The 25,939-nt window shown below is 40.8% G+C and overlaps 1 protein-coding gene across 2 annotated transcripts in view; it reads left to right on the top strand.

The window, feature by feature from the left end:
- PDE3B (phosphodiesterase 3B) overlaps positions 1–25,939 on the top strand; it is a 159,691-nt gene that overhangs the window by 108,874 nt on the left and 24,878 nt on the right. For both annotated transcript variants that reach the window (XM_036762473.1, XM_036762474.1), the window contains exons 8-11: positions 608–930; positions 1,511–1,648; positions 7,190–7,301; positions 17,458–17,571. In XM_036762473.1, the coding sequence (XP_036618368.1) occupies positions 608–930; positions 1,511–1,648; positions 7,190–7,301; positions 17,458–17,571 (687 nt within the window). The remainder of the gene's footprint in view (positions 1–607; positions 931–1,510; positions 1,649–7,189; positions 7,302–17,457; positions 17,572–25,939) is intronic.

Below are 25,939 nucleotides of genomic sequence, written 5' to 3'. Positions count from 1 at the left end.
TTCCAACATGAAGATGGTGATTGACTTAATGGAGTTGTCATTATCAGTTATTGAGACCCCTCAGTGGATTAGAGTCCAGATTTTCTTTCCCACAGAGGGTAGAACAGAAATTTCAAGTCAGCCAATTTGGTGAAAGAAAGTATTTGGTGGAAGAAAGTACATCTTAATTTAGTGGATTGGCTGCTGTTGAGTGGATTTGAATTTTTTTTTTTATAAATGAAATTTAAATAACATTGTGCTTGGAACTGTGCTTAGAAAATTAATGTCACCATTTCCAGGAACTGACTAAATATTTTTCATTCTTTTCAAACTAGGCATTTTTTTCATTCTCAGATATACAAATTAAACTATTTGTGGGAAAGATTCCTCTGAGACCTGGGGCTGTCTTGGAAAGGACCCAGCTTCATGCCATTGAATAACTAGCGCTGCCAGTCAGCAATTTTGTGTGAGCTCCGGTAACAACCTGTGGCTTAAAATAGTCTAATTAACAGTTATAACTAAATCAAAACATAACAAGAAAAAGCATTTTTTTCTTACCAAATTGTCTGTAAAGGTTAAAGTAAATATGTATTACTTCTAATTCTATCTGTTTCTTTGGAAATTGAAGAGGGAAACCCCGATATTACACAAGAATCAATCAGAGAGTGTGGGGAGGAGCCAGAGCAGGAACCAGACAAGAGACTTGACAGAGAACTGAAGGAGGAAGAGGAGGAGGAGGAAGGAAAAGCAGCTGAAGAGGACTCAGAAGAGGCCCAGTGTGAGCCGTCTGATGAACCTGGAGAGGACTTACCTAATGCCCTAGTTAGGTACAGCTCCCAGCAGGCCGCAGAGGAGGAAGATGAAGAGAAAGAAAAGGAGGAGGAGAAAGAAGAGGTGCCATCAGGGGCATGGCAGGATAAAAACTCAGAGTGTCATCAGGGAAATGCTGAGGTAACTCTCTTTGAAAGAGTAGCGCTTTACGGAAGTTTGGAAAATTTGTGTGCAGACACAAGTAATGTGATGTTTTTACCATAGCCATTTTTGGTTTGAACTTCTCCTCTGAAGAGCTCAAAATACAACAGGACCAAAGGGGAAAAACCCTAAAACCAGATATAAATATATTAGTTTACATCTTATATCTCAAGACATAGATGGTAAGACTTACATAAAAATAATTTCAGAATTCATTTAATGGATTTTTAGCATGAGTTTTTTTTTATTTATAGAAATAATGCTCTATTTTCAATTATAGGCTCCTAGAGTTGGGAGATCGTCTCTCTAGTATCACCTGAATTTCCTAATGTTTAGAAGTCTTCAAATATAATTTATTTAAAGTGATATGAAAGTATTATTCTGCCAAAATAAGAAATGATAGGAAGAGAGAATAAGGGGTGTGTGTGAAGATAGCATTTGAGAATATGATATTGAGGATTTGTAGCCTCTATTTGGCATCGTAATGTCAAGGTGGGTTTATCACTTACCATAGAAAACTAAAGTCTTTTTAGGTTTATAAATGTGTGTTTGCACACAGATAGATGAAGAGTGCTTACTGGAACTGATATTAAGAGAAGACCATGATGCACTAATAGCGAAGATGAACAACTGGAATTTCCCTATTTTTGAAGTCGTGGAGACGATGGGAGGCCGATCAGGAAGGATCCTGAGCCAGGTTTGTTATTCTCTGAAGAAATCCTGCACGTACAGAGCTCTGAGGCTTAGAGCTGGAAGGGGCTGTGGAGGTCACTAGGGCCAGACTCCTGTCCAGTCTCCGAATCCCTTTGATCAGGTTGTTGATCAAGAGCTTCCATCTGAATAGCTTCAGTGACCCAGCAAGGGAGGGGACTTCCATCTTTGAGCAACTGAGTGATTTTGAAGTTATGTATTATTTTGAGCTGAAATAAGCCTTCCATATAACTTCTACCCTTTGGTTCAAGTTCCATCCTCTGGAGTAACACAGAGCAGCATGCCCATCTCCTTTCTCTAAATAATAGCCCTCATGTGGATGAGGAATTATAGTTTGTATGTTGTCAGATAAAGTCACGTTATTGGAAGAAGATATGTGTTGGAAGATGAGGAGATGAGGTGACTGTTATAAAGAATAAGATGTGTCAATAAAACATTTTTTTTCAAAAGAATTAAATACATAACAGCCCTTTAAACTGTTGTATCAGCCTATGAACTTTCCCTCAGGCCAAATAGCCCTAATTTTTAAACTGTTGTTCCCATAGCTTCCTGGTCCCCCCTGACTGGCCCAGTCTCGTTTATCAATGTTCTACCTAAAATACACTACTCAAAATTAGACATAGTTCTCCAGATGTAATCTGTTCAACAGAATATGGCAGGGCTATGGCTTTCTATTGTCTGAACATATCAGTGCAGCCCAAGTTTGTGGTAGCTTTTTTTTAGTAGTTATATTAAACTGTTGTCTTATACCAGGCTTGTGATCAGCTAAAGTCCCCAGATCTTTGCCCTATCAGCTACTGTTAAACCAAATCCTCCTCTAATCTATATTTGTGCCATCGACTCTTTTTTTAAACCCTAAATGTTGGGTTTGACCTCAGCTGGGGAAATAGAGGGCTAGCAAGAGGATGGAAGTTGCCCAAGGTCACACAGCTAGAACATGACAGATCCTTCGTTCAGTTTTAAACTCTTTTTACTATGTCTGGCTGCCTCCTGTAAATGGTCAAGCCCCTGGCTGTGGGGAGGGGGTGGGGGGGAGAAAGAGGGGGGGAGAGGAAGAGAGAGAGAGCATTGAGTCTTTTGAGCTATTTTGCTATAACAGCCTCCTTTTAGTGCTTGAGAACATTAAAAACTTTTTTTTTCCAACTCTGTTCTGGGAGTGAGCACATGGCCTCATCTTCTCTCTGCCCTTTCCCTTGCTTTTGAGTGGAATTAGAGTGGAGGGTATTTCCTGATTAACATCTGTAGTTGGTTTCTTGAAAACATAACACTGCAGGGGGGATTCAACTTCATGGGATCTGGGAAGGCTGAGCAGCAACTGGAGTATTTGATTGTAATGTATTGATCACGGTGGCAAATTTTGACTTCATGTCCGGGAAAACTTTCCTGACAAACAGAGCTCTCTGTAAGTAGAATGGCAGGTGTTTGGAAGCAGTGGGCTTCCTCCTCTCAGAAGTTCTTTAGTCAGAGGCTGAGTGGCCACTTGTGTAATATGTCGTAGTGAAGATCCCTTTTTGGGTGGTAGTTGGAATTGGTGGCCACTGAAGTTCCTTCCAACTCTAAAATGTTGTGATTCAGTGACTTTATTGTTGTTGAATTTTATCTTAATAAGCTTCAGCCCAGAATTTTAGCCTGTTGCAGACATTCTGAATGTTTTTTCTACTCTCTATCCTATATTAGACATCCCTTCTACCTTTTTGTCATCTGAAAATTTTATAAGCATGCCTTGTGTGGATTCTTCTGTGTCATTCTTTCGTTGTCATTGTTACGTTCCTGCTGTACTTAAAGTGTTGTACTGAACAACAGAAGAGAGAAAGTTAGGATCTGATAAAGCTTCACTCTCTACAGGAGGGTGGAATGCCAAGATCTGTGTGCACCAGCCAAAGGTCATTAAGAAAAATGGTGGATCGCACAAGTCAAAAGACATAGCAATGTGATGCTCCATCAGAAGACAGGCTAGAAGTCTTTTAAGTATTAAAACATTTTTGCTAACTTGTAAAAATATTTTTCTAAGATTGTAGAGTACACCTCTAATTCAGAAAAGGCAACAATAATCTCATGTGTAAATAATAGGATGCAAATGCAAAGTATGTCTGACATAATTGGCTCAATGCTCATTGATGAGCTGTGCTAATGCCTGAGAATTTAAAGTTGTTAGGAATGAGATAAGCCTCTGGATTTGTTTAAATCAGTGATTTCCATACATACATATGCAATTTGGAAGATTTAAGTTTTGTCTAAATGGAGTCTGGTATTAATACTGTTTCAATTCATTTCAGCCATTAGTAGTCATTTACTAGTGCTTCTGATGTATAAAATATACCAGGCCTTGTAAATATATAGACAGGAAGATGAGTTCAAATCTGACTTCAGACACTTATGCTTACTCAGGCCCCATACCTTGACCCTGGGCAAGTTACTTAACCAGTTTTACCTATTTTCCTCATCTGTAAAATGGAGATAGTGATGGCACTTACCTCCCAAAGTTGTTGTGAGGATCCAATGAGATGATATGTTTGTAAAGCACTTAGTGCGATGCCTAGCACGCAGTAGGTGCTACTTAAGTGTTAGCTGTTATCATTACCTGGTATCGTTTAGATATCTCTATTCATTGGTATTGAATAGGAAACTTTAGATGTTATTTCATGTTAACAGAAGCAGGTTGTCTGTGAGAGGATGTTTTTTGTCCTTCATGTCTATCTCTATTCTCAGGAAGTAGAAAAAAATCTAAAAGGACATCTTCTGTCACATTGCTACAGTAGATAACTCAGCCATTTTATCTAGTCTTTATTTTTCATATGTCATAATATAACTTGCTGACACCACCAAGATAAAGTCAAAAAATTTCCACATTCGTTGAAAATACAATATAAATACATAAAATAAATATGAAATACAAAAGAAGTGAAAATGCTGAATAATTTTTATTTGTTTTTAGTAATGGATGTTCATCTTCCTCATGAGGGGATTGTTTCTTTTTAAAAACAGTTTGTCTCTTTATAATTTTATTTATAAAAACAAAAAGATAATAAGGATATCAAACCTAAGTTTCATTCTCCTAGATTTTAAGGAATACAGTATATATAGTATATACAATATACACAGAATATACAGCCCCTTAGAGCTGGGAAGGACTACCAAGAAGATCTAATTAAAACCCATACCTGAAGCAGGAACCCTCTTTAAATGTCCCCAATATGGAATCTTTCGGCCTCCAGAGATGGGAAATTCATTCTCTTCGAAGGCATCCCCGTCCACTTTGATACTGTTCTTCTTGAGTAGTTAAACATAATAATCATAGATTGTTAGACCTAGAAGGACACTTTAATGGTCATCTGTCCAACCTGCTCATTATACAGAGGAGGAGGGTGAACTCTGCCAGAGTTCAGGCATCTGTTTAGTGGCAAAGCCTATCAGAGTCTCTTGGTTCTTTGTCTAGTAATCTTTCCATCATATGGGTTCCTTCTTTAGTTCAAGTCCAGATTATTAATGTGTTCTGTTGTTTGTACCTTTTTCCACCTATAGAAACATTTTATAAACTTCATATGAATTTGTCTAAAAGTATAATCCAAAGCAATTGCAGGTAAGACTAAGTATGCTATTCTTTTTTTTTTTAGGAATCCAGTGAATGAGATTCTTAGTTAATTTTTCTCCTCCTCCCCTCATTCTTTTTAACATTTTGATGGAATCATTAACATTTACAAATATTGTATTTCAGGCAGAACTTTTCCCCTTGGTTTCATTCCAGAGATGAAAAGCTTTTTGAAAAGCTGGCCAAAGGCTAATTATTTTTACCTTATTAAATATAGAAAGATATAGAGCTTAGATAGATTGTGTTGAGAAACAGGGAATTTTCTAATTTTCACAATTTTTTTACCTGTCTCTCTAGAAAGAGATAACATGGCATATTGGTTAAATGCTTAGCCTCAGGGCCAGGTGAATTCAACTGCCTTCTCTGACATAGTGAGCAGGGTGGCTGTAGACAAGTTAGGTAACCTCTCAGTGACAGTGCCCTAGAAAACTCTCTCTGATAAGGTCTGATCTATATTGCTAGCATGAGTTTCTTCACTGGAAACTCCTATGGATCTGTGATATCATCAGTATTGATGTGCTCTTCAGTGAAGCAGATTCTAACCTATCTATGTGTGCCCTTCCTGTAGAACTCTTCTCTGTGTCCTCCTGGAAGTTTAACAAAGTGGTTCCACCCAACGTGGGCATCATACTAAGACAGTAAATATATGTGTGTATATACATATATATATATATATGTATGTATGTATGTATGTGTGTGTGTGATATTTCTATAATTATAGCTTTTTCTTTTGCATTGTGAGAAATTTTTAATGTTCTAGGAATTGAAGTCAGTCTTCTATGAACACAAGTCTGATATCCTTCCACAGTCTGTCTACACCCAGTATTTCTGGCTTGCTTGTGCACTGTGGGGGTGAGGGTACAACATAGTTTTATGCTAGACAGATAGAACAATCTGTCATAATTCCAACATGAAGAAGACATCTTGTAAAGCTAAGAATTTACCTGGGAAAATGAGTGAATCTTTTGTTTTTTAGTCAGGGGAACAATCACTTTTTTCACTTTCTCCTGAAGATAACCCTTACTGCCCAGGTAGCTACCCCCATCTTCTTTTCCAGTTATACATTTCCTTGATAAAATAGTTTATCTTCTTCTTCCTCAAAGTTCTATACATTTCTCATTGCCCTTAGGTAATAGTCTCAGTTTTTTCAAGGCTGCCATATTCCATTTCTTGCTTCCAGACAGCCTCACTTAGTGTTTTTAGAAGAAGCTTGGGCTCCTTGAAAGAGTTTTTCAATTTCCCCAAAGCAATCCACTTCACCCTTCTCTTGTTCATCTTTGGGCCCAACTTGTCCCTCTTCATGGTCTGTGCACTGATAAACACGTTGACAGATATGCTCTCTCTGTCATCCATATAAATGCATGGCATGATCTGAGCAGTAGACTTTCTTCATCTGCTTGGTCTTTTCTGTTTGGATGGTCAAGCCAAATTCTTTTGAATGGTTCTCTGTATTGATTAAATCACATGTTCACATCCCTCCCAAACCTGCCTACCTCTCTTCTCCAGATTATGTGATATATTCAGTATTGCAGTTTATATAATCATTCAAGGCTTTATCAAGTGATTGTGCCACTAGTTGTATAACCTCAGATAAGTTCTGTATCCTCTCAGTTTCCTCATTTGTAAAATAAAGAAATTGGACTAGTTGATTGACAGGTTCCCATCCAACTCAAAGAGTGACCTAGGATTTACCCATTCCCAGTTTCTTTGTAGATGGTGCCATATAATTTTTTAAAGTAATTTTTGTAGTCTTCCAAGATGACAAATTGGGGAAGGGGAAGTTTTAGTGAAGTACTGACTTGGTTTAATGATCTAATAAACAGGGTAATGTTTCTAAGTGAAAACTAAAAAGTGACATGTCTTTAAATGAGCCATAACTAGGTATAAAGGTTAGGAATTCTGATCCTTAAAATGAAAATTGTTTGAATCTATTCTTAGACTATGTATACCTTGTTTCAAGACACTGGTTTGATGGACATGTTCAAAATCCCCATTCCGGAATTTGTGAGCTACTTCCATGCATTAGAAGATGGCTACCGGGACATTCCTTGTAAGTATAAACCAGTACATAATAAAATGGCAATATAATTGAGTCATAAAGGGAAAGTCTTCATTCTGAAATGGTTGGCTGCTTCAGACAGTTGTAGTAGTTCTGAAAATGCTTAACTTTATTATTTTAAAAGTATTTTTTTCTTTAACATTTCTGAATGCACTAAAGTGTCTCCCTAAAGAATGATTTTGAGGAGAGTATGTGCTTCCTCATTTGTTTTTATGACAGGTTAAAATTTGAAAGTATGGGCATCGTACTAAGATAGTAAATATATATGTGTGTGTGTGTGTGTGTGTGTGTGATATTTCTATAATTATAGCTTTCTCTTTTGCATTGTGAGAAATTTCTAATGTTCTAGGAATTGAAGTCAGTCTTCTATGAACACAAGTCTGATATCCTTCCACACTCTCTCTACACTCAGGATTTCTGGCTTGCTTGTCACTGTGTGGGTGAGGGTACAACATAGTTTATGCTAGACAGATAGAATAATCTGTCATAATTCCAACATGAAGAAGACATCTTGTAAAGCTAAGAATTTACCTGGGAAAATGAGTGAAATTTTTGTTTATTAGTCAGGGGGAAAAATCAAGACTGTATATGGAAACTTAGAAAATCAGAAAATCTATCCCTGGCTATTCTGTGGGTAAACATAATATTTATATTTATAGATATTTATATGTAGCACTGTTTCAACAATTCGGCTAACAGCTGGTGTAGGGGTGTAAAACCAACAATAACCAGCTCACAGAACACTGCAAGCTCAGGTTCTTTTGATCTGCTTTACTAAGGAAAGCAACGTCAAGGGGTTAACAATCTTATTTCAATCCAACATACAAATATCATTCACTTAGTTCAGGGGAAAAAGCCAGCACCCTGAGCTTCAAAGCAAATACAAACAAATTACAAACCTCAACAGACAGACCTTGCCTGATTCAAATCTCAATGCATAGTTACCAGAGTTTAACAAAGTCCCAACATCCAGGTTTACAAGCTGGAGGGCTCTACAGCTGCCCAGAGTTTCCACATCAGCGGACCACCAAGAGTGAGAGCCCTAAGCAAATAGCTCTGTCTTCTCTTTTTATGCACTCTTTAGCCATCATCAAACGTCATCTGAGAGACCAAAACTTAAGCTCTTACTATTGGCCCTGGAGTTAGCACCTCCCCCTAGGACCTTGAGGGCTTCACACCCACATCAGTTTAGCACTTAATAGCTAGGGGTTTTGGGCCTACTTGGGAGCGAAGATATAATCAGACCTGCCTTCATGGGCCCCATCTGGAGCCCCACTGTAAGCCTATTCAAATGGGCGGGGAAAGATCTTCTCATTTACTGATTGCCTTAACAAGCACTTTACATGTGTTACCCCATTGATCCCCGTCAGATGCCTGTGTTAGACTGAGAAGCTGTCATAGCTCAAAGCTTCGCTAAGACTTTGGGGACTGGATATAGAATTGAGGATTTACAAAGCACTTTCTTAATGACAGCCCTGTGAGGTGAATATCAGAGATAGAACCACCCCCATTTTACAGATGAGCAAACTGAGGGTCATAGAAGTTCAGTGACTTACTCAGGGTCAGAAAGCTAGTGATGAATGAGAAAATGACAGAATTTGTTAGAAGACACCTTGGTGGCCATCTAGTCCAGCTTATACACAGTGGAACTTCTGCCTCTGATCTTCCTGATGGGTGACCATCTTGCCTCTGCCTGAAGGTCTATAGGGAGGGGGAGCCCACTGCCTCTGGAAGCAGCACATTCTGCTGTGGTCCTAACATTAAGCCTCAGTTTGCCTCTTTGCAACTTCTACTCATTGTTCTTGGTTCTGCCTTCTGGGGCCATCTAGAACTAGTCTCATCCCTCCTCTGTATGAGAGCCCTCCACAGTGATCACAGATGTCTGTCATGTCCCTCTTGGGTCCCTGTCCTCTAGGCTCCTCATATGCCCATTTCCTTCAACCAGTCTTCGTATGACATGGGACTCAAGGACCTCACCATCCTGGTGGCCTTCCTGTGGACATTCTCCAAATTAGGAATATCCTTCTTAAACCATGGTGCACACAGCTGAATGCAGTCCTCCAAGAAGGGCTGAGGAGGGCAGAGTGCAGTGGGAGGACTAGCACTTCCTCCTTCCTAGAAGCTGTGCCTTTTCTAATAGGTGCTACAATGACATATATGATGCTCCATCATGCTGCAGACTCATTGAGCTTACAGGCTGTTAACACTCCCCAGGTATTTTTCAGAACAATTGCTACTTAGCCATACCTTCTCCATTTTATATTTGGGAAGCTGATTTTTTTTTGTACCTAAGTGTAAGACTTTTACATTTAAAACTATTGAATTCCATTAATTAGTTTTAGTGTAATAGAGATCCTTTTGAATCTTGGCTCTGGCATGTACTGTGTTAGCTATCCAAACTTGATGCCATTTGCAAATTTGATAAGTGTGCCATCCAAGCCTTTATCAAAGTCATGGATAAGAATGTTATACTGTGCAAGGCAAATTACAGATCCTTGGGGCATTCCACTAGACACCATCTGGCATGGTGACATTGAACTCTTAAAAATTATTACTCTAGCCATCCAACCGGATCTGAGTCCATGTGGCTGCATTAAGTGTATAATACATATTTCTCTAATTTCTGTACAAAAGGAATATGAGATACTTTAGTAGCATAAACATATGTGTATATGTATAGTATCCCAAAAGTCTTAGTGCAGTTTTAAGCTTTAATAACTTCAGAAGTATAAATGCTACAGACTCATAAAAACATTTGAAAGGTTAATTATTTAAATGTTTAAAAATATTGATGTTTCTTATTAAAATTCAACATAAACTCTTGCATTATGTATTGCTAGTCGATTTTCAGACTTTTATAAAAACTTTCATCATGATGACTAAAAGGATTGCATTTGTGATCCTAGCCTCAAGATCATTTAAAGAATGCTATGACTCCACAAGAAAAAGTCTAATGGAGATAGATCCAGTGTTGGAGGTGGCCAAGCAAGAGGGCCTTGGCCTCCTCTGATAGTCCACTGGTCTAAGAAAGTGACATCTAGAACCTTTTGAAAATGTGATGCATAATGTCAGGGTTATTATTCAAAATTCACAAAACTAAGTGTAAAAGAAATGTTAATAATTACAATTTCAGATGATTTTTTGGTAAGTTTGTAGTATATATACATCTCAAGTTAATTGAAGCTTAAAACTACTAAAACTTTTGGGACACTGTATGCATAGATTTATGTATAGAGAGAAGGAGACAGACAGACCAGATAGAAACAGAGACTGTCCTGAACTGACTTTCAACCCACACTTGCAATGGAAGGTCAGGTCCTCAGAGCTCAACTAATGCTCCTGAGAGCCTTAGGGGTAACCAAGGGACTGTAGAAATGTTCTCTAATAACTCACTACCAAGCCCTCATCCAGTGTGCCCCCTCCCATTTCATTCACACAGTTAAATGTCTCCCCAGTGTCATCTAACTGCTGATTAATTTCCCCAATATAATTTTGATCAGTTGACATCTCCTTGATATCACAAATGACCAGTTTATATCTGTTAAGATTTTTACTGAGAAATTAGAGCATCCCTCTGTCCCAGGGCATACTCTCCCCTCTACACCTTGGTCCCTGGGGGTAGTTGACTCAGATTTAAAGTTGTAGCTACAAAGTTTTCCTCCCATCAAGTTCACTTCTGGGTATGGCCAGGGGAGGAGTTACTTCCTGGCTTGCCTGACGTGGTGTCTCAGCTGCTGGGGTCAATCCACTATTGGGCTCAGTCAGGTGATGCTCAGGGCTTGGCTGCAGCTGCAGCAGATCTTCTGTGGCCTCCAATGCTGACTTCTGGTGGATCACAAGGTCCTTCTCTCTTAGGATCAGGGAAAAATAAACACAACAGAGACAGAAGAAACAAAGGTGCCATGTATTTGAGGCTACTTGGTGACCAGCTGGGGAAGGGGATCCCTCTCCCACAGGCTAATAGCCTTTCTTCCTCTGCATTGGAGACTGGCCTCCATGGAGAAAGGGAAGTTTTGTTTCTCAGTGCCTTTGTTATTCATACACAGTTCTGGCTCAGCTGCTGATTAGAAGACTTTTTGTCACCATACAATAAGCACTTGAACTGTCCTGGATTGGGGTGGGACCCATGATGCCTGAGCAAAAACCCCAAGCTTTTACTCTGGCTCCATGGTCAGCAGGCAGAGGAGGTGGAGCCCACTGACCAGTTTCTTGTTACACTATCAAAATCTTGGCCAAAATCTGGGTAAATTATATCTCTAACATTTTCCTCATCTACAAGCTTAATTCTGTTTTCAAGAAAGGAAACCAGGTTCATCTTGCATGTCCTATTTTTGATGCAGCCAGACTGGCTCTTTGTAATGGCTACTTCCCTCCAGGTGTTTAACAAATATCTCTAGTACCAGCGGCAACGGACTAGGTACTACTAGTTTATTTCTCTGGAGTCCAACCCCCTTTGTCTGGTGAGTCCTCTGCCCTTTGTCCCTACTCCAGTCTCCTGGGCTCACCCTTTGATTGTGCTCACCTTTCTTTGTGAGGAAAATTCCAGGACCCCTCCTTTGACCTGGTTCTGGTAAGGATGTCCTATGTACACCTCAGTTCCTCTCTGCTCACCTGTGTAAATTCGCTGTTGTGTGCCTCTGGTTTTTTTTTCCTGTACCCTTCTGACTAACTGGTCCTTCTCCATGCCTCTGGTTGTTATGCATACCTCTGGCTTTTTTTTTCTGCACCTCTCAACAACCCTATGTGCCTTGAGTCAACCAGGTAAAATTAGATTTGCATGCTTTGTTGTGAATTAGCCTTCTGTTTGGAAGTGTCTTGTCATTTTGCCTATGTTTGTGTCTTTGTAAAATGTAAAATATCTGTGTCATGTTTGTGTTGTGAACTAGATTCTGTTACATTGAAAGATTTAAAATGTAGCCAGCCAGAAAATCTTCTAAGGGCTATAGCCAGGGAGGTCAGAACACTAGGAAAGATTAATGAACTTTCATAGCTGAAACTGTTGTCCTACTAATCAGAACTAGCTCCCAATTTAGGCTTTCCTTGGGAGGTTGGGTTATAAGAAAAGAAAAAATAACCTGTCATTCCAACATTGGTCAAGTTGGAGTTATAGAAGTAAAGTTAGTTAATCAAAGTTAAAAATATCTTAGCAGACTTGGGAGATTTGAAGATTAATCATTAAGGAGTTTGGCAATTAGTCATTTTAAGATTGCAAGAGAGAACTCCTGAGACTTTGAGGGTAATTCTAGGAACTCCCTCCCTTCTGAAACATCTTAGTAAGTTTTGGGGTACCACTCTGTTGAATTTACTTTAAGGAAAAATAAGGATTAAATTTTATAAAGTTTTTAAACAGTAAATAGAATTTAGGTGATTTTCCCCCTGAAGATTAAGATGGGTAGCTTTATTGTTCTAGGATAGAGAAAGAAAGCTAGTTTAGAAGTAATTCCAGAGTGAAGAGATAAAAAAATAGATAAATCGTTTGCATCTTGTAGCAACTTCTTGTTAACCCTTCCTTGGCTTTTCAGTTTTTATCCTATTTTAGGCCATTCCTCTAGGCAAGCTAGATAAGAAGGAATGGTACACTGGACTTAGGCTTATATTAGAAAAATGAGAGACCCAGGGAAGGTAAAATCTGTGGGAGTTCTGCCAAAGGCAAACAGACAAAAAAACCAATCCAGAAGCAATGGTTAGAAAGCCTTTCATCTAGAATCCTGGCTCTGGTCCCTGTTCCTTATGGAACCTTGAGCCAGGCTTTTGTCTTTGGTCTCTCTGTGAGATGAGAGGCGGTGGACTTGGCCTAAGTTCCCTTCTGTCTCTATGTGCTCTGGTTGTGTCCCTCCTCCTCTCTAGGCCTCAGCTGCCTCATTTTTAAAATGAGAGGGTTAGATTAGATGAACCCTAAAGTTCCTCTCAGATTCAAATCTTTAGCGCCTGTAGTGCATATATTTGTTTCCAAAGGACAAAAGCTGGTCCTGCCCTGCTGCATTGGTTTTAAAATCCATTATAGATAAGTATGTCAGAGTTGCTTCACGTAATGGAAGTCTCATGTGAAACCAGGGACCACGATAGATTTCCCCTATCTCAAGGGCAGATTCCGCGTAACCTCGTCATCCATTGGGAAACAGAATGACTTTTTGAGCTTGTGAGATTTATGGCTCCCAGGGGAGTCATATTATAGGCCACTTGGGACAGTTCTGACATGATTAAACTTTGAATTGGGACAATAATCTCCAGCAGTTTGTATGTGGGACTTTGAGGCATTGAGGTGCCACAGAAAGATCACTGGGCAGGGAGTCAGGAGACTTGTGTTTGGATCCTGGCTCTGTCGTTAACTAGCTCTGGTACCTTTCTCTGGAAAATGATGAGCTTGGTTTAGGTGATGAATAAGGTCCCTTTCAGCTCCAACAAATGACAAAAGCTTTAGGCTAGTGGCTTCTCTTTGTGAGCCTGCTCTGTTCAGCCACACTGTCTCTTGGAGAAAATGGGGACAGCACATACTTCTCAGGATTTCAGGTTGAAAAGTAGAAAAAATGTGTTTAAAGAGTTAGAGTTTCTGCACTTCCATTATCACACAGTAAACCAATTTTAAAATCCAGATGATGTGGCTTCAGTTGTGCTGGAGGAAATAAGTTTATTTTCTTTTGTTCCGGTTTGAGACACTTCTGTGTAGTGATGCTCTGTCATTCAGCCTTTGTAGTTGTTTTCCTGTAGCAAAGTAAGGTAGTTGTTACCTACCTATTTAGAGCCAGCACGATCAGGAAATGAACTAGAACCGTAAGATCCTGTGCATTCACCAAAGTTGTTCTTACTCTTGTTGCGCAAGACTACTCAGACACTTGAATCCCTCATCTCCCATAGGTGCTGGAGCTGGGCATACTTTCTGGCAGAATTAATGAAAGTGCACAGATTCATTGCTAAGGCTGTTATCCATTTCTGAAGAGTCAGAAGATACCATCTTCCCAGAAATATGGTGATGTAAGAGGTGCTACACATTTCTATTACAATGAAAAACCCATAGTAGGAAAGAAGATCATGTCTTGTGCACTGCAGAATAGATGTTCCACTTTGGTGGCTGTAGGAGCTCTGGAAGCATAGAAATACAAGGGATCTACTTGGACCTCCACGGTCAGCTTTTCAAATTGATACCCTGTGAGCTCTTGGCAGAAAGTAGGGAACTGACTGAGCATACAGACCATGTTCAGCTCTGCCTCCCCCTGCCTGCCTGCCAGCTTCTAGCTTCCACTTGACTCCCTGGTCAACAGTGAGTGGCTCAGCAATAAAGTCTGAGTTCTTTCAGGACCCAATGATGAATTGCATCTAGGTCAGGGGATTTTGATTCAAAATCTCTCCTCTCTTACTGTTTCTTATTTACTTTTGTTGGCTGTCAGTTCCCTTTTAGTCATTTTCAGAGTGAACTGAAGCCAAAGCAGAAGTAAGCAGCCCTAGCTGCCTCCTCCTTGTGGTCATTTCCCTCCATCCCACTCACCCCCAGCAATGGTCCCTTCCTGATCTGACCCTTCTTGGTCTCCAACTACAGCTAAAAATGGTGCCTGTGCCTCGACTCATCATGAAATCCAGTGTCACCAAGTGCCTGGGCTGGGCTCTTCCTTCCATGCATCTCCTGTTGCCTGGCCTGGCATCCAGCTTCTTGGTTGGTTCGTTATTTGGTGAATTCCTTGTGGATCCTCATTGATCTCTTTAGACAAGTCCCAGTATTCTTTCTGGTTGGAATTGTTCCCCTTTGTGTCTTCAGAGGTTTATTCGTGAATATCTCCCTTCCCTCCTAGGCTGACTTTCTCTGAAGTATTTTTGTCCATAGAAGTCCTATCTTTTCTCTGAATCCTTTGAAGTTTGCTTTTCCAAAATGTAGGATGTGTGTTATACTATGCTCAGAGCTCCTCTCCTCTATCACAAATTAGGATGAAGTGGTTACTTCTCTACAAATTTCCCCTAAGTCTCTGCCCCCCGACTCCTGCAAGCACCTGCTTCTAGATCTAGAACAGAATTTCCCCTTCTAGGTTCCTTCAGCTTTTGAAGGATAACTTTATTATTAAGGCAAGTCATTAGTTTTTCTGCCTTTAGAAGAGGAGAGGGAGAAGAGGAGGGAAAGAGAGGGGGGAAAATCTATGCTCTAAGAGATAATAATTTTTATACCCTATTTAATATAAATTCATAATAGCATTTACCACTTAAGAAGAGTGTTTTTCTTCTTTTGTAGAGACTATTTTCTTTTAAAAATAGGAATAGTGATTTGGGAGGACATGAAGAGTGCCCACCCCAGGAGGAATAAATGGGTTGCTGATAGTGTAGAAGCAGACAGAGCATTTGATAATCATGGAGGAGTCCGAAGACCTGATTTCCAGGTCAGGTTTTACTGCCTAATCAAGTGCCTGAGGACTTCCTGTTCCTTAGCCCCAGGATCCTTATCTATAAAATGGAGGGAATACTTCTCTTACTTGTCTCCCAGGGTTGTATGGAGGAAAGAGCTTTGTAAATTGTCAAGCAACAAACATCCAGCAACGCCAACACACACTGAGCTCTTACTACTGCCTGTGCTGATGGGAAGGAACTAAGTTATGCTCTGGAAAATCGTGCCTATCTAGAGTGTGTGAGTGCACAGTAACTGAAGAGATAGTGACAAATAATGGACCGGCAAGAATATTTTCTGGATGATTTCTCAACTTAGGAGCTGTTCTGATGAGTACTTTATTTGGTAAATCAGAGCTCATGATTACTTGGAATTTTTTCTATTCTGATTTTTACTATAGAAAGGCAAATAATGGCTCCAGAGTCAGAAGACCTGAGTTCAAAACCTATCTCTAATCCTCACTGTTTGTGAGTCCCTGGGTTAGTTATTTAACCTCCCTGGGCCTCAATGTCCACATTTCCAAAATGAGAAGGTTGGACAAGATGGCCTCCGAGGTCCCTTCCAGCTCTGGATGAGTGACCCAGTGGGTCCCAAGAAGAGATCAGGATTTTATTCCCAAAGTTATTTCCATGGTAGGACATGGGGATGCCAGCATTTTAATACTGGAGCAATAGCCACAATATTGTTGGACCTGAGAATAAACTGCTGATGTGGACGACAGTTTCTCTTTAAAAAAATTATTTCAGAACATTTGCTTCTTGGGATTTTGTGATATACCACTAATTGTATTATCTCTTCTCTTTCATTGTCCTCCACATAGCAATATAGAGGAAGAAAAGACCTCTTAAAATGCTTGTTTGGGCTGAGTGTGCTGGTCCAGATACCCCTCCCTATTCCTGGTGAGGCTGAAGCTCAGAATTCCTTGAGCTCAGGAGTCCTGAGCTGCTCTGGGCTAAGCTGATCAACTGGTTGTCTGTACTAAATTTGGCATTGATATAGTGAACCCATGGCAGTGGGGCCCCCTGACAGCCCAAGGAGGGTCGCAAATAGAACAGGCCAAAGCTCTTTGGGATCCAGTGGGATCAGGCCCATGAGTAACCCTTATTTTCTAGACTGGGAGAGAGAGGAATATAGTCATTAAAAAATGGTTGAGGGAAGCTAGATGGTGCAGTGAGCAGAGCACTGGTCCTGGAATCAGGAGGACCTGAGCTCAAATTTGGCCTCAGACACTTGACACACTTACTAGCTGTGTGACCTTGGGCACGTCACTTAACCCCAATTGCCCTGCCTTCCCCTCTCCAAAAAAATACTTATTTGTGGGTCAGTTTTGAAGACTGGAGGTTGATTTTATTATGTACTTGAAAAGCGAGCTATATATAATAGAAGTCTGCAGTTTCATGTACAATCCTCCTTTTCTGTTCTAGGATATATGTAGAATTGTCCATTTTATTTAGTGTTTAAGTTCAGAATAAAAACAATTTGCTATGAGAAAAATGCTCGTCAGTATTTAAATTTCGACTTAATATTACTGAGAAAGCAAGTGGTAAAAGCAATCTTTGGGAAATGACATTTTTTGACACATGGGTGGACATGTAAACTATCAGTGAAAAAGATAGATGATAAGAAAAATGTAAAATGGAGACAACACTCCTTTTTAGAGGTCTTTTTAGGTTTTGAACAAAATGATAAGACTTTTTCACATCTCTTCAGTATCCCATTTTCACAGTCCTTCTTTCATGCATAATGGATGATTTAATTCTCTCATTTTTTAATGATTTGTAGATCACAATCGTGTACATGCTACAGATGTTCTGCATGCGGTGTGGTACCTGACAACTCGGCCGATTCCTGGATTTAAACAGATTCGTCAGGATCTTGTGAAAGTGATTCGCACAGGTACTGCCTTCAGTAAAGGAAGGTTTAAGGATGAGCCTGAGAATAAGTTAGGCAGTCTAGAAAACACTCTATTGTGTCTTCTGGACAATTCAGTAAGTTCTGCTTTAATGAATTTTTGGTTAATAAGGTTAACCAATGATTTTAATCCATATAGAAAAGTCTAAATTAATTGGGTATTATTATATGGTGCTCATATTAAAGAAATTTTTGGTTTGGGGATGCCGAGGTTCAGGTTAGGAACTAGTATTGAGCTCTGTGTTTTGGTATGACTAGTTAATGCCCATGCCAGAGAACACGCCAGGCAGGAATGAGGAAAACACTTGTAATGGAATTGCAGATGAGTTGATTTTCTGATAGGCCCTTACCATAGAGCTGCTGCTGGAATGGTGGCCTCTTTCTCTCTCTACCTCTTCCTTTGATCTTTACCTGATTTCTAGGACTCTGTATCTTGGGATAGACAAACTCTTCTTCCTAGTCACTTGAGACAAAGGTTAAATATTTCAAAAATGAACTTCACCAGCAACCCTGGAAAAAGGTAAAACAAAAAGTATCAAGAGCAGAAGTTTACAGAATATTAAAAAATCTATACTAGGAGATTTGTAATCTAGCAATAGATGTCTGATATCATTTCCCCATCTAATCCTTTCTTTACCATTCGTACTGCCCTGTTGACTTTGCCCTTGGGTAAAATGCAATTCCATCACCTTCTGCTCTAATGCAGGTCTATCTCAAATATGTACTCATTGCATTGATCTCATGGCCAACGAACCAGTTCAGGACCACTTCCTGCCAGCACCTAAGGCCAGTTCTCTTTCTTTTCCAGCACCAAAGACCAGGTTCCCAAAGTTCTGGCTTCCACAATCTCTTGGCCCGTATGCAGAACTGGAAGGAGTGATACCAGCTGTGTCCAGTTAACATTCAGACTAGAGTTCCAAAGAGTCATGGGATATCAATTTTCCATAAAATTTAGAATTTTACCTCAGAGGTCATGTTATCTATTCCAACCATTAACAAAACAGAAATCCTCCCATATACAGCACACCCTGGATAAAGTATGCCAGCCAGCCTCTAAATTCTTCCAATGGTAGGAAATTTGCTTTCTCCCAAGGCAGCACATTTTAATTTTTAGAAATTTATAGTTATTAAATTTTTCCTTATATCAAGCCCAGACCTGCCTCTGTAGCTTCTACCCAGTGTTCCTATTTCTGCCTCTAGAGTTGTTAAAAACAAGTTTCTAAACTCTACCATGTGCCAGCACTTCTGGTCCCTGGAGATGGTGATCATGTTCTCCTTCCTAAGTAGTTTCTTCTCTGGGCTTAGTGCTTCTGTTTTTATCAGCCCATCCTGCTGTGAGGTACTGCTTGTCCATTCTCTGGATGAGAAGAGGAGCCAAGCCTCTGACTGAGGCCCTTACTTTCTCTTTCTGGTTCCAGCATATCCCCTGAGGGAAGGTGAAAAGGGCCAGATAGAATATGTCCCATGTGCCCCAAAGCAATGACTTCCATCAGTGCCAACACTAGGCAACCTTTGTGTTCTGCTGCCAGTCTGATCTCCCAGCCAGGATGTGAAAAACCTCTGGTGTAGAGGAACAACTTTCCCTTTAACTTGTAGGCCTTCCATCTCCTGCTGTACCTGTCCCTTGAGGGAAGAGGAAGAGGAAAGTTGGTGGGGAACCAGATGTCTTTCTTCTGCAATGCAAGTTTGACTTTCATCTGCTTTTGTGCCCTTTCCTGCCTAATCTCCAGCTTTTCGAAGGAGGAGGAGTAGTGAATAAGAGTCTCCTCGATGACCAACTATGCCCCTCTAGTCTCTTGTTGCTCTTGCCTCCAGCCTGAATTCCACCCTCCTTTGGGAAGAGGAGTGCTGCCCTCCACTCAGTAATGCACATTCCCAAACTTGGTCATACCCTTCATATTCCCCCATTCCCACTCCCACCTCTTGATTCCTTATTCCCATTCCCCTCAGCCTTCTCACCCCAAAGTTTCATTTAGACATCCCCAGCCATTCCACTGTGCCCTCTGGAATGCCTGTTCCATAAGCAACAAAGGTCCTTTCATCCTAAATATTTTCCTCCTCCACTCCTTGTATCTACTAGCTGTTACTGAAATGTGGCTCCCCCCAATGACAGTCTCTCTGAACACCCTTTCCAGTACTGTCTACAACACCTTCACTCATTTTCCATGGCTCATCAGTCAAGGCAGGGAGTTGAAATACTCTGTTCCTCATTGCTATTTCCAGGTTCTCCTCTTTCCTATTCATAGCTACCACCCAATCAGAATCCTGGTAGATATTGCCTACAAATCTCCAACTCACTCCCTTTCCTTCCTCAATGAATTGGACACGTGGTTCACAATTTTCCTCAACTCCTGACTTAAAATAGGGAACTTTGAACATACATACTGACTTTCCCCCAAATACCCTAACTACTCAGTTCCTCAGTCACCCCTCTTGAACCACTCTTTCACCCCCACCTTAGCCACATATAAAGATGGTCATTCATACTCTTGACCTTGCCATCACCCACAAATGTACCACCTTCACATTCAAAAATTGTGAAATCCCCTTACCTGACCATAAGCTATTGGATGTTCACCTCTCCCTTTGCCTCACTTACATAACACACTCCTTACCTGCACCATGACCGCCAGTCTCTTCACTCCTCCGTTCTTTCCCAGGATATCTGCCCTGCACTAGCCACTCCTCTTCTCATCTTGACTCCTTGGTGAACTAGTTCAATTCGATATTGTTCTCTCTTGAATCCCTAGCTCCTTTATCATTTCACTGATTATGCCCTGTGAAGTCTCAGCCTTGGTTCACTCCCAAGTGTTACTGAATGAAGGTAGAGAAAGTCAAGCAACTGTTCTGAATGGGGCCACTACAAATTTATGTTACATAATCTCAGCTGGGCCCTCACTTCTGCTAGGCAGTTCTTCTGTACCTGCCTTATCAACCCACTATCCTGTTCTCCACATCGACTCTTCTAAACCTTTTCATCCCTCCTCAAAGCTCTCATGGATCCCTCTCCCCCATTCTCTCAACTTGCCTCATATTTTACAGAAAATTGAGGTCATTGACCTTTTTTCCCACTTGATAATTTCATATAACTCATATACCTTCTGCCACTATCTCCTTCTTCTCCTGTCTCACATGAAGAACTGGCCTTACTCCTTACCAAGCCCCACCCATTCACCTGCACAAGTGATCTATCCCATCTCCTCCAATAGATGGGCCCCTTTGTTATCTCCACTCTGTCACTTATTTTCAGTCTCTCCATTTCTATTGGCGCATTCCCTACTACCTACAAACATTCCTGTTGTTTATAGTGTCAGGAGATGGGATTGATCACTGTCTGCTACAGTACCAGTTCTCAGGTCCCTGGGAAGTGGGGAAGCGCCAACAAATCTAAATCATTACACATATATAAAATCACAAATCCCATAACAGCATTTGCCAGAGGGCGAGATCCAGAGGGTGAGAGCAAAGGATTGTTGTCATGCCAAGCTCGGGGCACAGCTTGCTTGCTGGACCTTAGCTCTGGAAATAGAATATCTCCTAATAGCTTGACACTGTAGAGGGCAATACTATCCTCCCAGCTACTCACACTGCCACCACCCTAGGAATCATCCTCAACTTTGCACTATCACTCCCCTTCTCTCCTCTGATACTGTCTCCATTCTAATATAGGTCCTCATCACCTCATGCCTGGAGTAATGCAATGATGGGTCTGTTTATCCTCACTTCAGTCCTTCTTTCATTCAGCCACTGAAGTGATTTTCCTAAAGTGGGGACCTTATTCAATAAACCCCAGTGACTCCCTTTTGCCTCCAGGATCAAATACAAAATCTTCTGTTTGGTATTGAAAGTCCTTCATTAGTAAGTCCCTTGCAATTTCTTTTTCTTGTTCTTTTTCTTGATTACCTTTTCATGCTTCTCTTGATTCTTGTGTTTGAAAGTCAAATTTTCTATTCAGCTCTGGTCTTTTCACTGAGAAAGCTTGAAAGTCCTCTGTTTTATTGAAAGTCCATATTTTGCCTTGGAGCATGATACTCAGTTTTGCTGGGTAGGTGATTCTAGGTTTTAATCCTAGCTCCATTGACCTCCGGAATATCGTATTCCAAGCCCTTCGATCTCTTAATGTAGAAGCTGCCAGATCTTGGGTTATTCTGATTGTGTTTCCACAATACTCAAATTGTTTCTTTCTGGCTGCTTGCAGTATCTTCTCCTTGATCTGCGAGCCCTGGAACCTGGCGACAACATTCCCAGGAGATTTCCTTTTGGGATCTACCTGAGGAGGGGATCGATGGATTCCCCCAATTTCCATTTTGCCCTGTGGCTCCAAAATATTAGGGCAGCTCTCCCCGACAACCTCTCAAAAGATGACATCCAGGCTCCTCCCTTGATCATGGCTTTCAGGCAGTCCAACAATTTCCAAATTATCTCTCCTGGATCCATTCTCCAGGCCAGCGGCTCTTCCAATGAGATATTTCACACCATCTCCCATTTTTTCACTCCCCTGGCTCTGTTCTACAACATCTTGACCTCTCATAAAGTCACTAGCTGCCACTTGCTCCAATCTAATTTTAAGGTAGCATTTTCTTCCGTGGTCTGTTGAACCTCCTTTTCCACCTGGCCAATTTTTACATTCCTACATGGGAAGATGATGTGTATGATTCATGAGGCCTCAGTATTAGGGTAGCTGAAGGGAATATGCATATATATATATATATGTTTACGTATATATATGTTTAAGTGAATGTGTATGTATGTATATAAGTATGTGTATAAATACATATACATATATATACATATATATTATATATATATATATATATGTAGAGAGGGAGAGAGAGAGAGAGAGAGAGAGAGAGAGAGAGAGGGAGAGAGAGAGCGGGTGGGCACAGGGTGAGTTGAAGATGAAGGGAAGATATCTAAAAGAAATAAAATCAAATTAAGGGATGAGAGAGGAATATATTGAGAGAGGGAGATAGGGAGAGATAGAATGGGGTGGATTATCTCGCATAAAGGTGGCAAGAGGAAGCAGTTCTGTGGGAGGAGGGGAGAGGGCAGGTGAGGGGGGAATGAGTGAATGTTGCTCTCATCAGATTTGGCCTGAGGAGGGAATACCATACATACTCAATTGGGTATCTTACCCCACAGGAAAGAAGAGGGAAGAAGATAAAAAAGGGGGGGATGATGGAGGGGAGGGCAGATGGGGGTGCAGGTAATCAAAAACAAACACTTTGGAAAGGGGACAGGGTCAAGGGAGAAAATTCAATAAAGGGGGATGGGTTGGAAAGGAGCAAAATATAGTTAGTCTTACACAACATGAGTATTGTGGAAGGGTTATACATAATGATACACATGTGGCCTATGTTGAATTGCTTGACTTCTTAGGGAGGGTGGGTGGGAAGGGAAGATGGGAGAGAATTTAGAACTCAAAGTTTTAAAAACAGATGTTCAAAAACAACAAAAAAAGTTTTTGCATGCAACTAGAAAATAAGATACACAGGCAATGGGGCATAGAAATTTATCTTGCCCTACAAGAAAGGAAGGGAAAAGGGGATGGGAGGGGAGTGGGATGACAGAAGGGAGGGCTGACTGGGGAACAGGGCAACCAGAATATACGCCATCTTGCAGTGGGGGGGAAGGTAGAAATGGGGAGAAAATTTGTAATTCAAACTCTTGTGAAAATCAATGCTGAAAACTAAATATGTTAAATAAATTTAAAATAAAAAAAATATGAATGTCAAAAAAAGAAAGTCCTTCATAATTGAGCTGCTTCCTACCTTTCTAACCTTCTTATACCTTACTCTCTGCCGCATATTTTTTTGATTCAGTGGCACTGGCCTCCTGGCACTTCCATGAACAAGACACTCCATCTTTTGACTCCAAGCATTTTCTTTGGCTGTCCCCTGTGCCTGGAATGCTGGGTGCCTACTTTGCCCACTGGCTTTAAGTTCCAGCTAAATCCCATCTTCTACAGTAAGCCTTTCCCAACCTCTCTTAATTCTAGTGGCTTCTCTCTGCTAATTATTTCCTATTTATCATGTATATCTGAAGGGGGAGATGGCAAACCACTCCAATATCTTTGTCAAGAAAACCCCAAGAGGGGTCACAAAGAGTAGGACATGACTGAAACAACTGAACAACAAAATCATGCCTTGTTTGTACATATTCGTTTGTATGTTGTCTTCCCCATTAAAATGTAAGGTCCTTGAGGGAAGGGCCTGTTTTTTGTCTCTTTCTGTATCTCCAGTGCTTAACACAGTGCCTTGTACTTAGTAGGCACTTAATAAATCTTTATTGGTTGGTTGAATGAGTTCTAGCTTATCATTGTTCTTCCTAAAATTTGGCCCTGTGAATTGTGGTTGGATTGGGGAGAGGGTGGAATGATTATATAATCTCTCATTCTAGACACGACATTAAGAAAAAACTAAGAGCCGTCTAGCTTCTTTGGTTGCCATTGTTAAGCTTTTGGACCACTAAAACTCTGAGGGGTCTTTTTCGTGTGACTTGTATATCCACGTCTTTTTAACTCTGTTCTTGTGTAGTTGTGCTTTTTAAAAATTCCAAGTGCAAGACTTTACATGATCCTGGCTGTATTTCGTTTTTCTAGATTTTGGCCCACTGAAGTCCTTTGGGATTCTAATTCTAATAACATTCTAATATGTTAGCTCTCACCTTCTTTCATCTGTAACTTGCATGTGCATTCCATCTAAACCTTAATCCAAGTCCTTGAGAAAGATATTAAATAACCTACCAGAGCACTTAAGACACCTACCCAGAAGGGTGAAATGCCATAGACTCAGAGAGGATATTTCATGGCAAATTGCAATGAAAATGATCATGGGGAGGGCAAAGAGTGGAAATGGACTGCAAAGTTAAGGACACAGGAAAATTCCTACCATGGGGCACTGAACACTGAAACCACAGAGAATACCCCTCTGAATATTTTGGTGCATATTAGATTTTTGTTCCTGCCTTTAACTTCCTTGAGGTCTGTTCTCAACAGGAGCATAATTGGGTCAAAGGCTATCTAGGCAGTTTTGTCACTTGCAGAATTGCATGCTTACATCCAGAAGTCAGATCTATTCATAACGACCCACAATCTCCCTGAAGAACAAATCCGTGCAGATTATGTGTGTGGAAAGGTCTCCATCCCCCATCACAGACTAGATTTCCTTCCCCGTGATAGGGCTCTGTTTTAGGAGGGCAGAGTTTATAATTTCAAAGAGGATCATATATATGTCTGAAAGGTTCAGAACCGCCGGATATAAGAAACTCTCAAAGTAGGAGGCAGAAGAATCAAAGCATATATTTAGGCTCCACAGTAACCAACCCATGAACCAGCATCCCCACTTTGATATATTGATCAAAAGCTTCCAGGCCCAATAGGTCCGCCTCACAAGAGTAACCAGGAGGCCACAGAGAAGCATGATGGTGTACAGCAAAATCATATACATGCTTCCCCTCTATGGTAAAAAGATTACCCACTGGCCACAAGTCCTTGTTCAGCTTCCTCCCGTAGGTCAGCTCTGCTACTGGCAGCTCCTGCTTCAGCTTCGGCTGTGGCTGTAGCTATAGCAGCCTCTGGCTCCAACGGAAGCTGTTTTTAACCATCTGGCTTCTGCGGGGGTGTAAGGTACGCCGGGGAAAGCACAGGTTCTTTCAATCTGCTTAAGCAAGGTGAAGGGGTTGACCGGGAAAGCACAGGTTCTTTCCATCAGCTTAAGCAAGGGAAGCAAGGTGAAGGGGCCGACAAGCTTACTCCAGTCCAACATACAAACAGCATTCAGTTCAGGGGAAAAAGCCAAACTAGTCAGGGGCACTTGTTGACTAAGTGCTAAGGAGCCCATTTTTGGTTACCAACACAGGCTCTTCAGTGGGATCACCTACCACCACAGAACCAAGGTTTCTTCCTTTCTTCCCCTGTTTCAATCCCTCCCTTTGCCATTTTGCCTCTTTTCCTGTAGCATCTATTCTTCCTGAGAGACCACAAGAGTTGCTTTCCCTTCATTGTTTACCATTGACTTGATTAGGGTACATTACACATTTCCCTCAGTCTTTTTTTAAGCTGTCTTTTATTGGCCCTTGCATTCTGCAGATAAGTCTCACAAAAAACTTTGATTTTAGTTCATGTTCTTTCATGCCTGTTGCTCACTTCTATTTAGGTTCCACTTTTATCTTTATCTCTTTGTGTATAGCTAGAAATCTCTTAATGATCTAAAAGGTGATTTTAGTTAAAGGTGGTTTTCTCTTTTTTCTTACTGCTCACCTCCCCCCCCCCCCCCCCCCCCCCCCCCCCCCCCCGCCCAGGAAAATTTATTCAATTCTTATACTTTCTCTAGTAACTATGTACACTTACTTT

Source organism: Trichosurus vulpecula, chromosome 6 (assembly GCF_011100635.1).
Source record: "Trichosurus vulpecula isolate mTriVul1 chromosome 6, mTriVul1.pri, whole genome shotgun sequence".
Taxonomy (NCBI): Eukaryota; Metazoa; Chordata; class Mammalia; order Diprotodontia; family Phalangeridae; genus Trichosurus; species Trichosurus vulpecula.
This window is presented reverse-complemented; position numbering and strand designations above follow the sequence as displayed.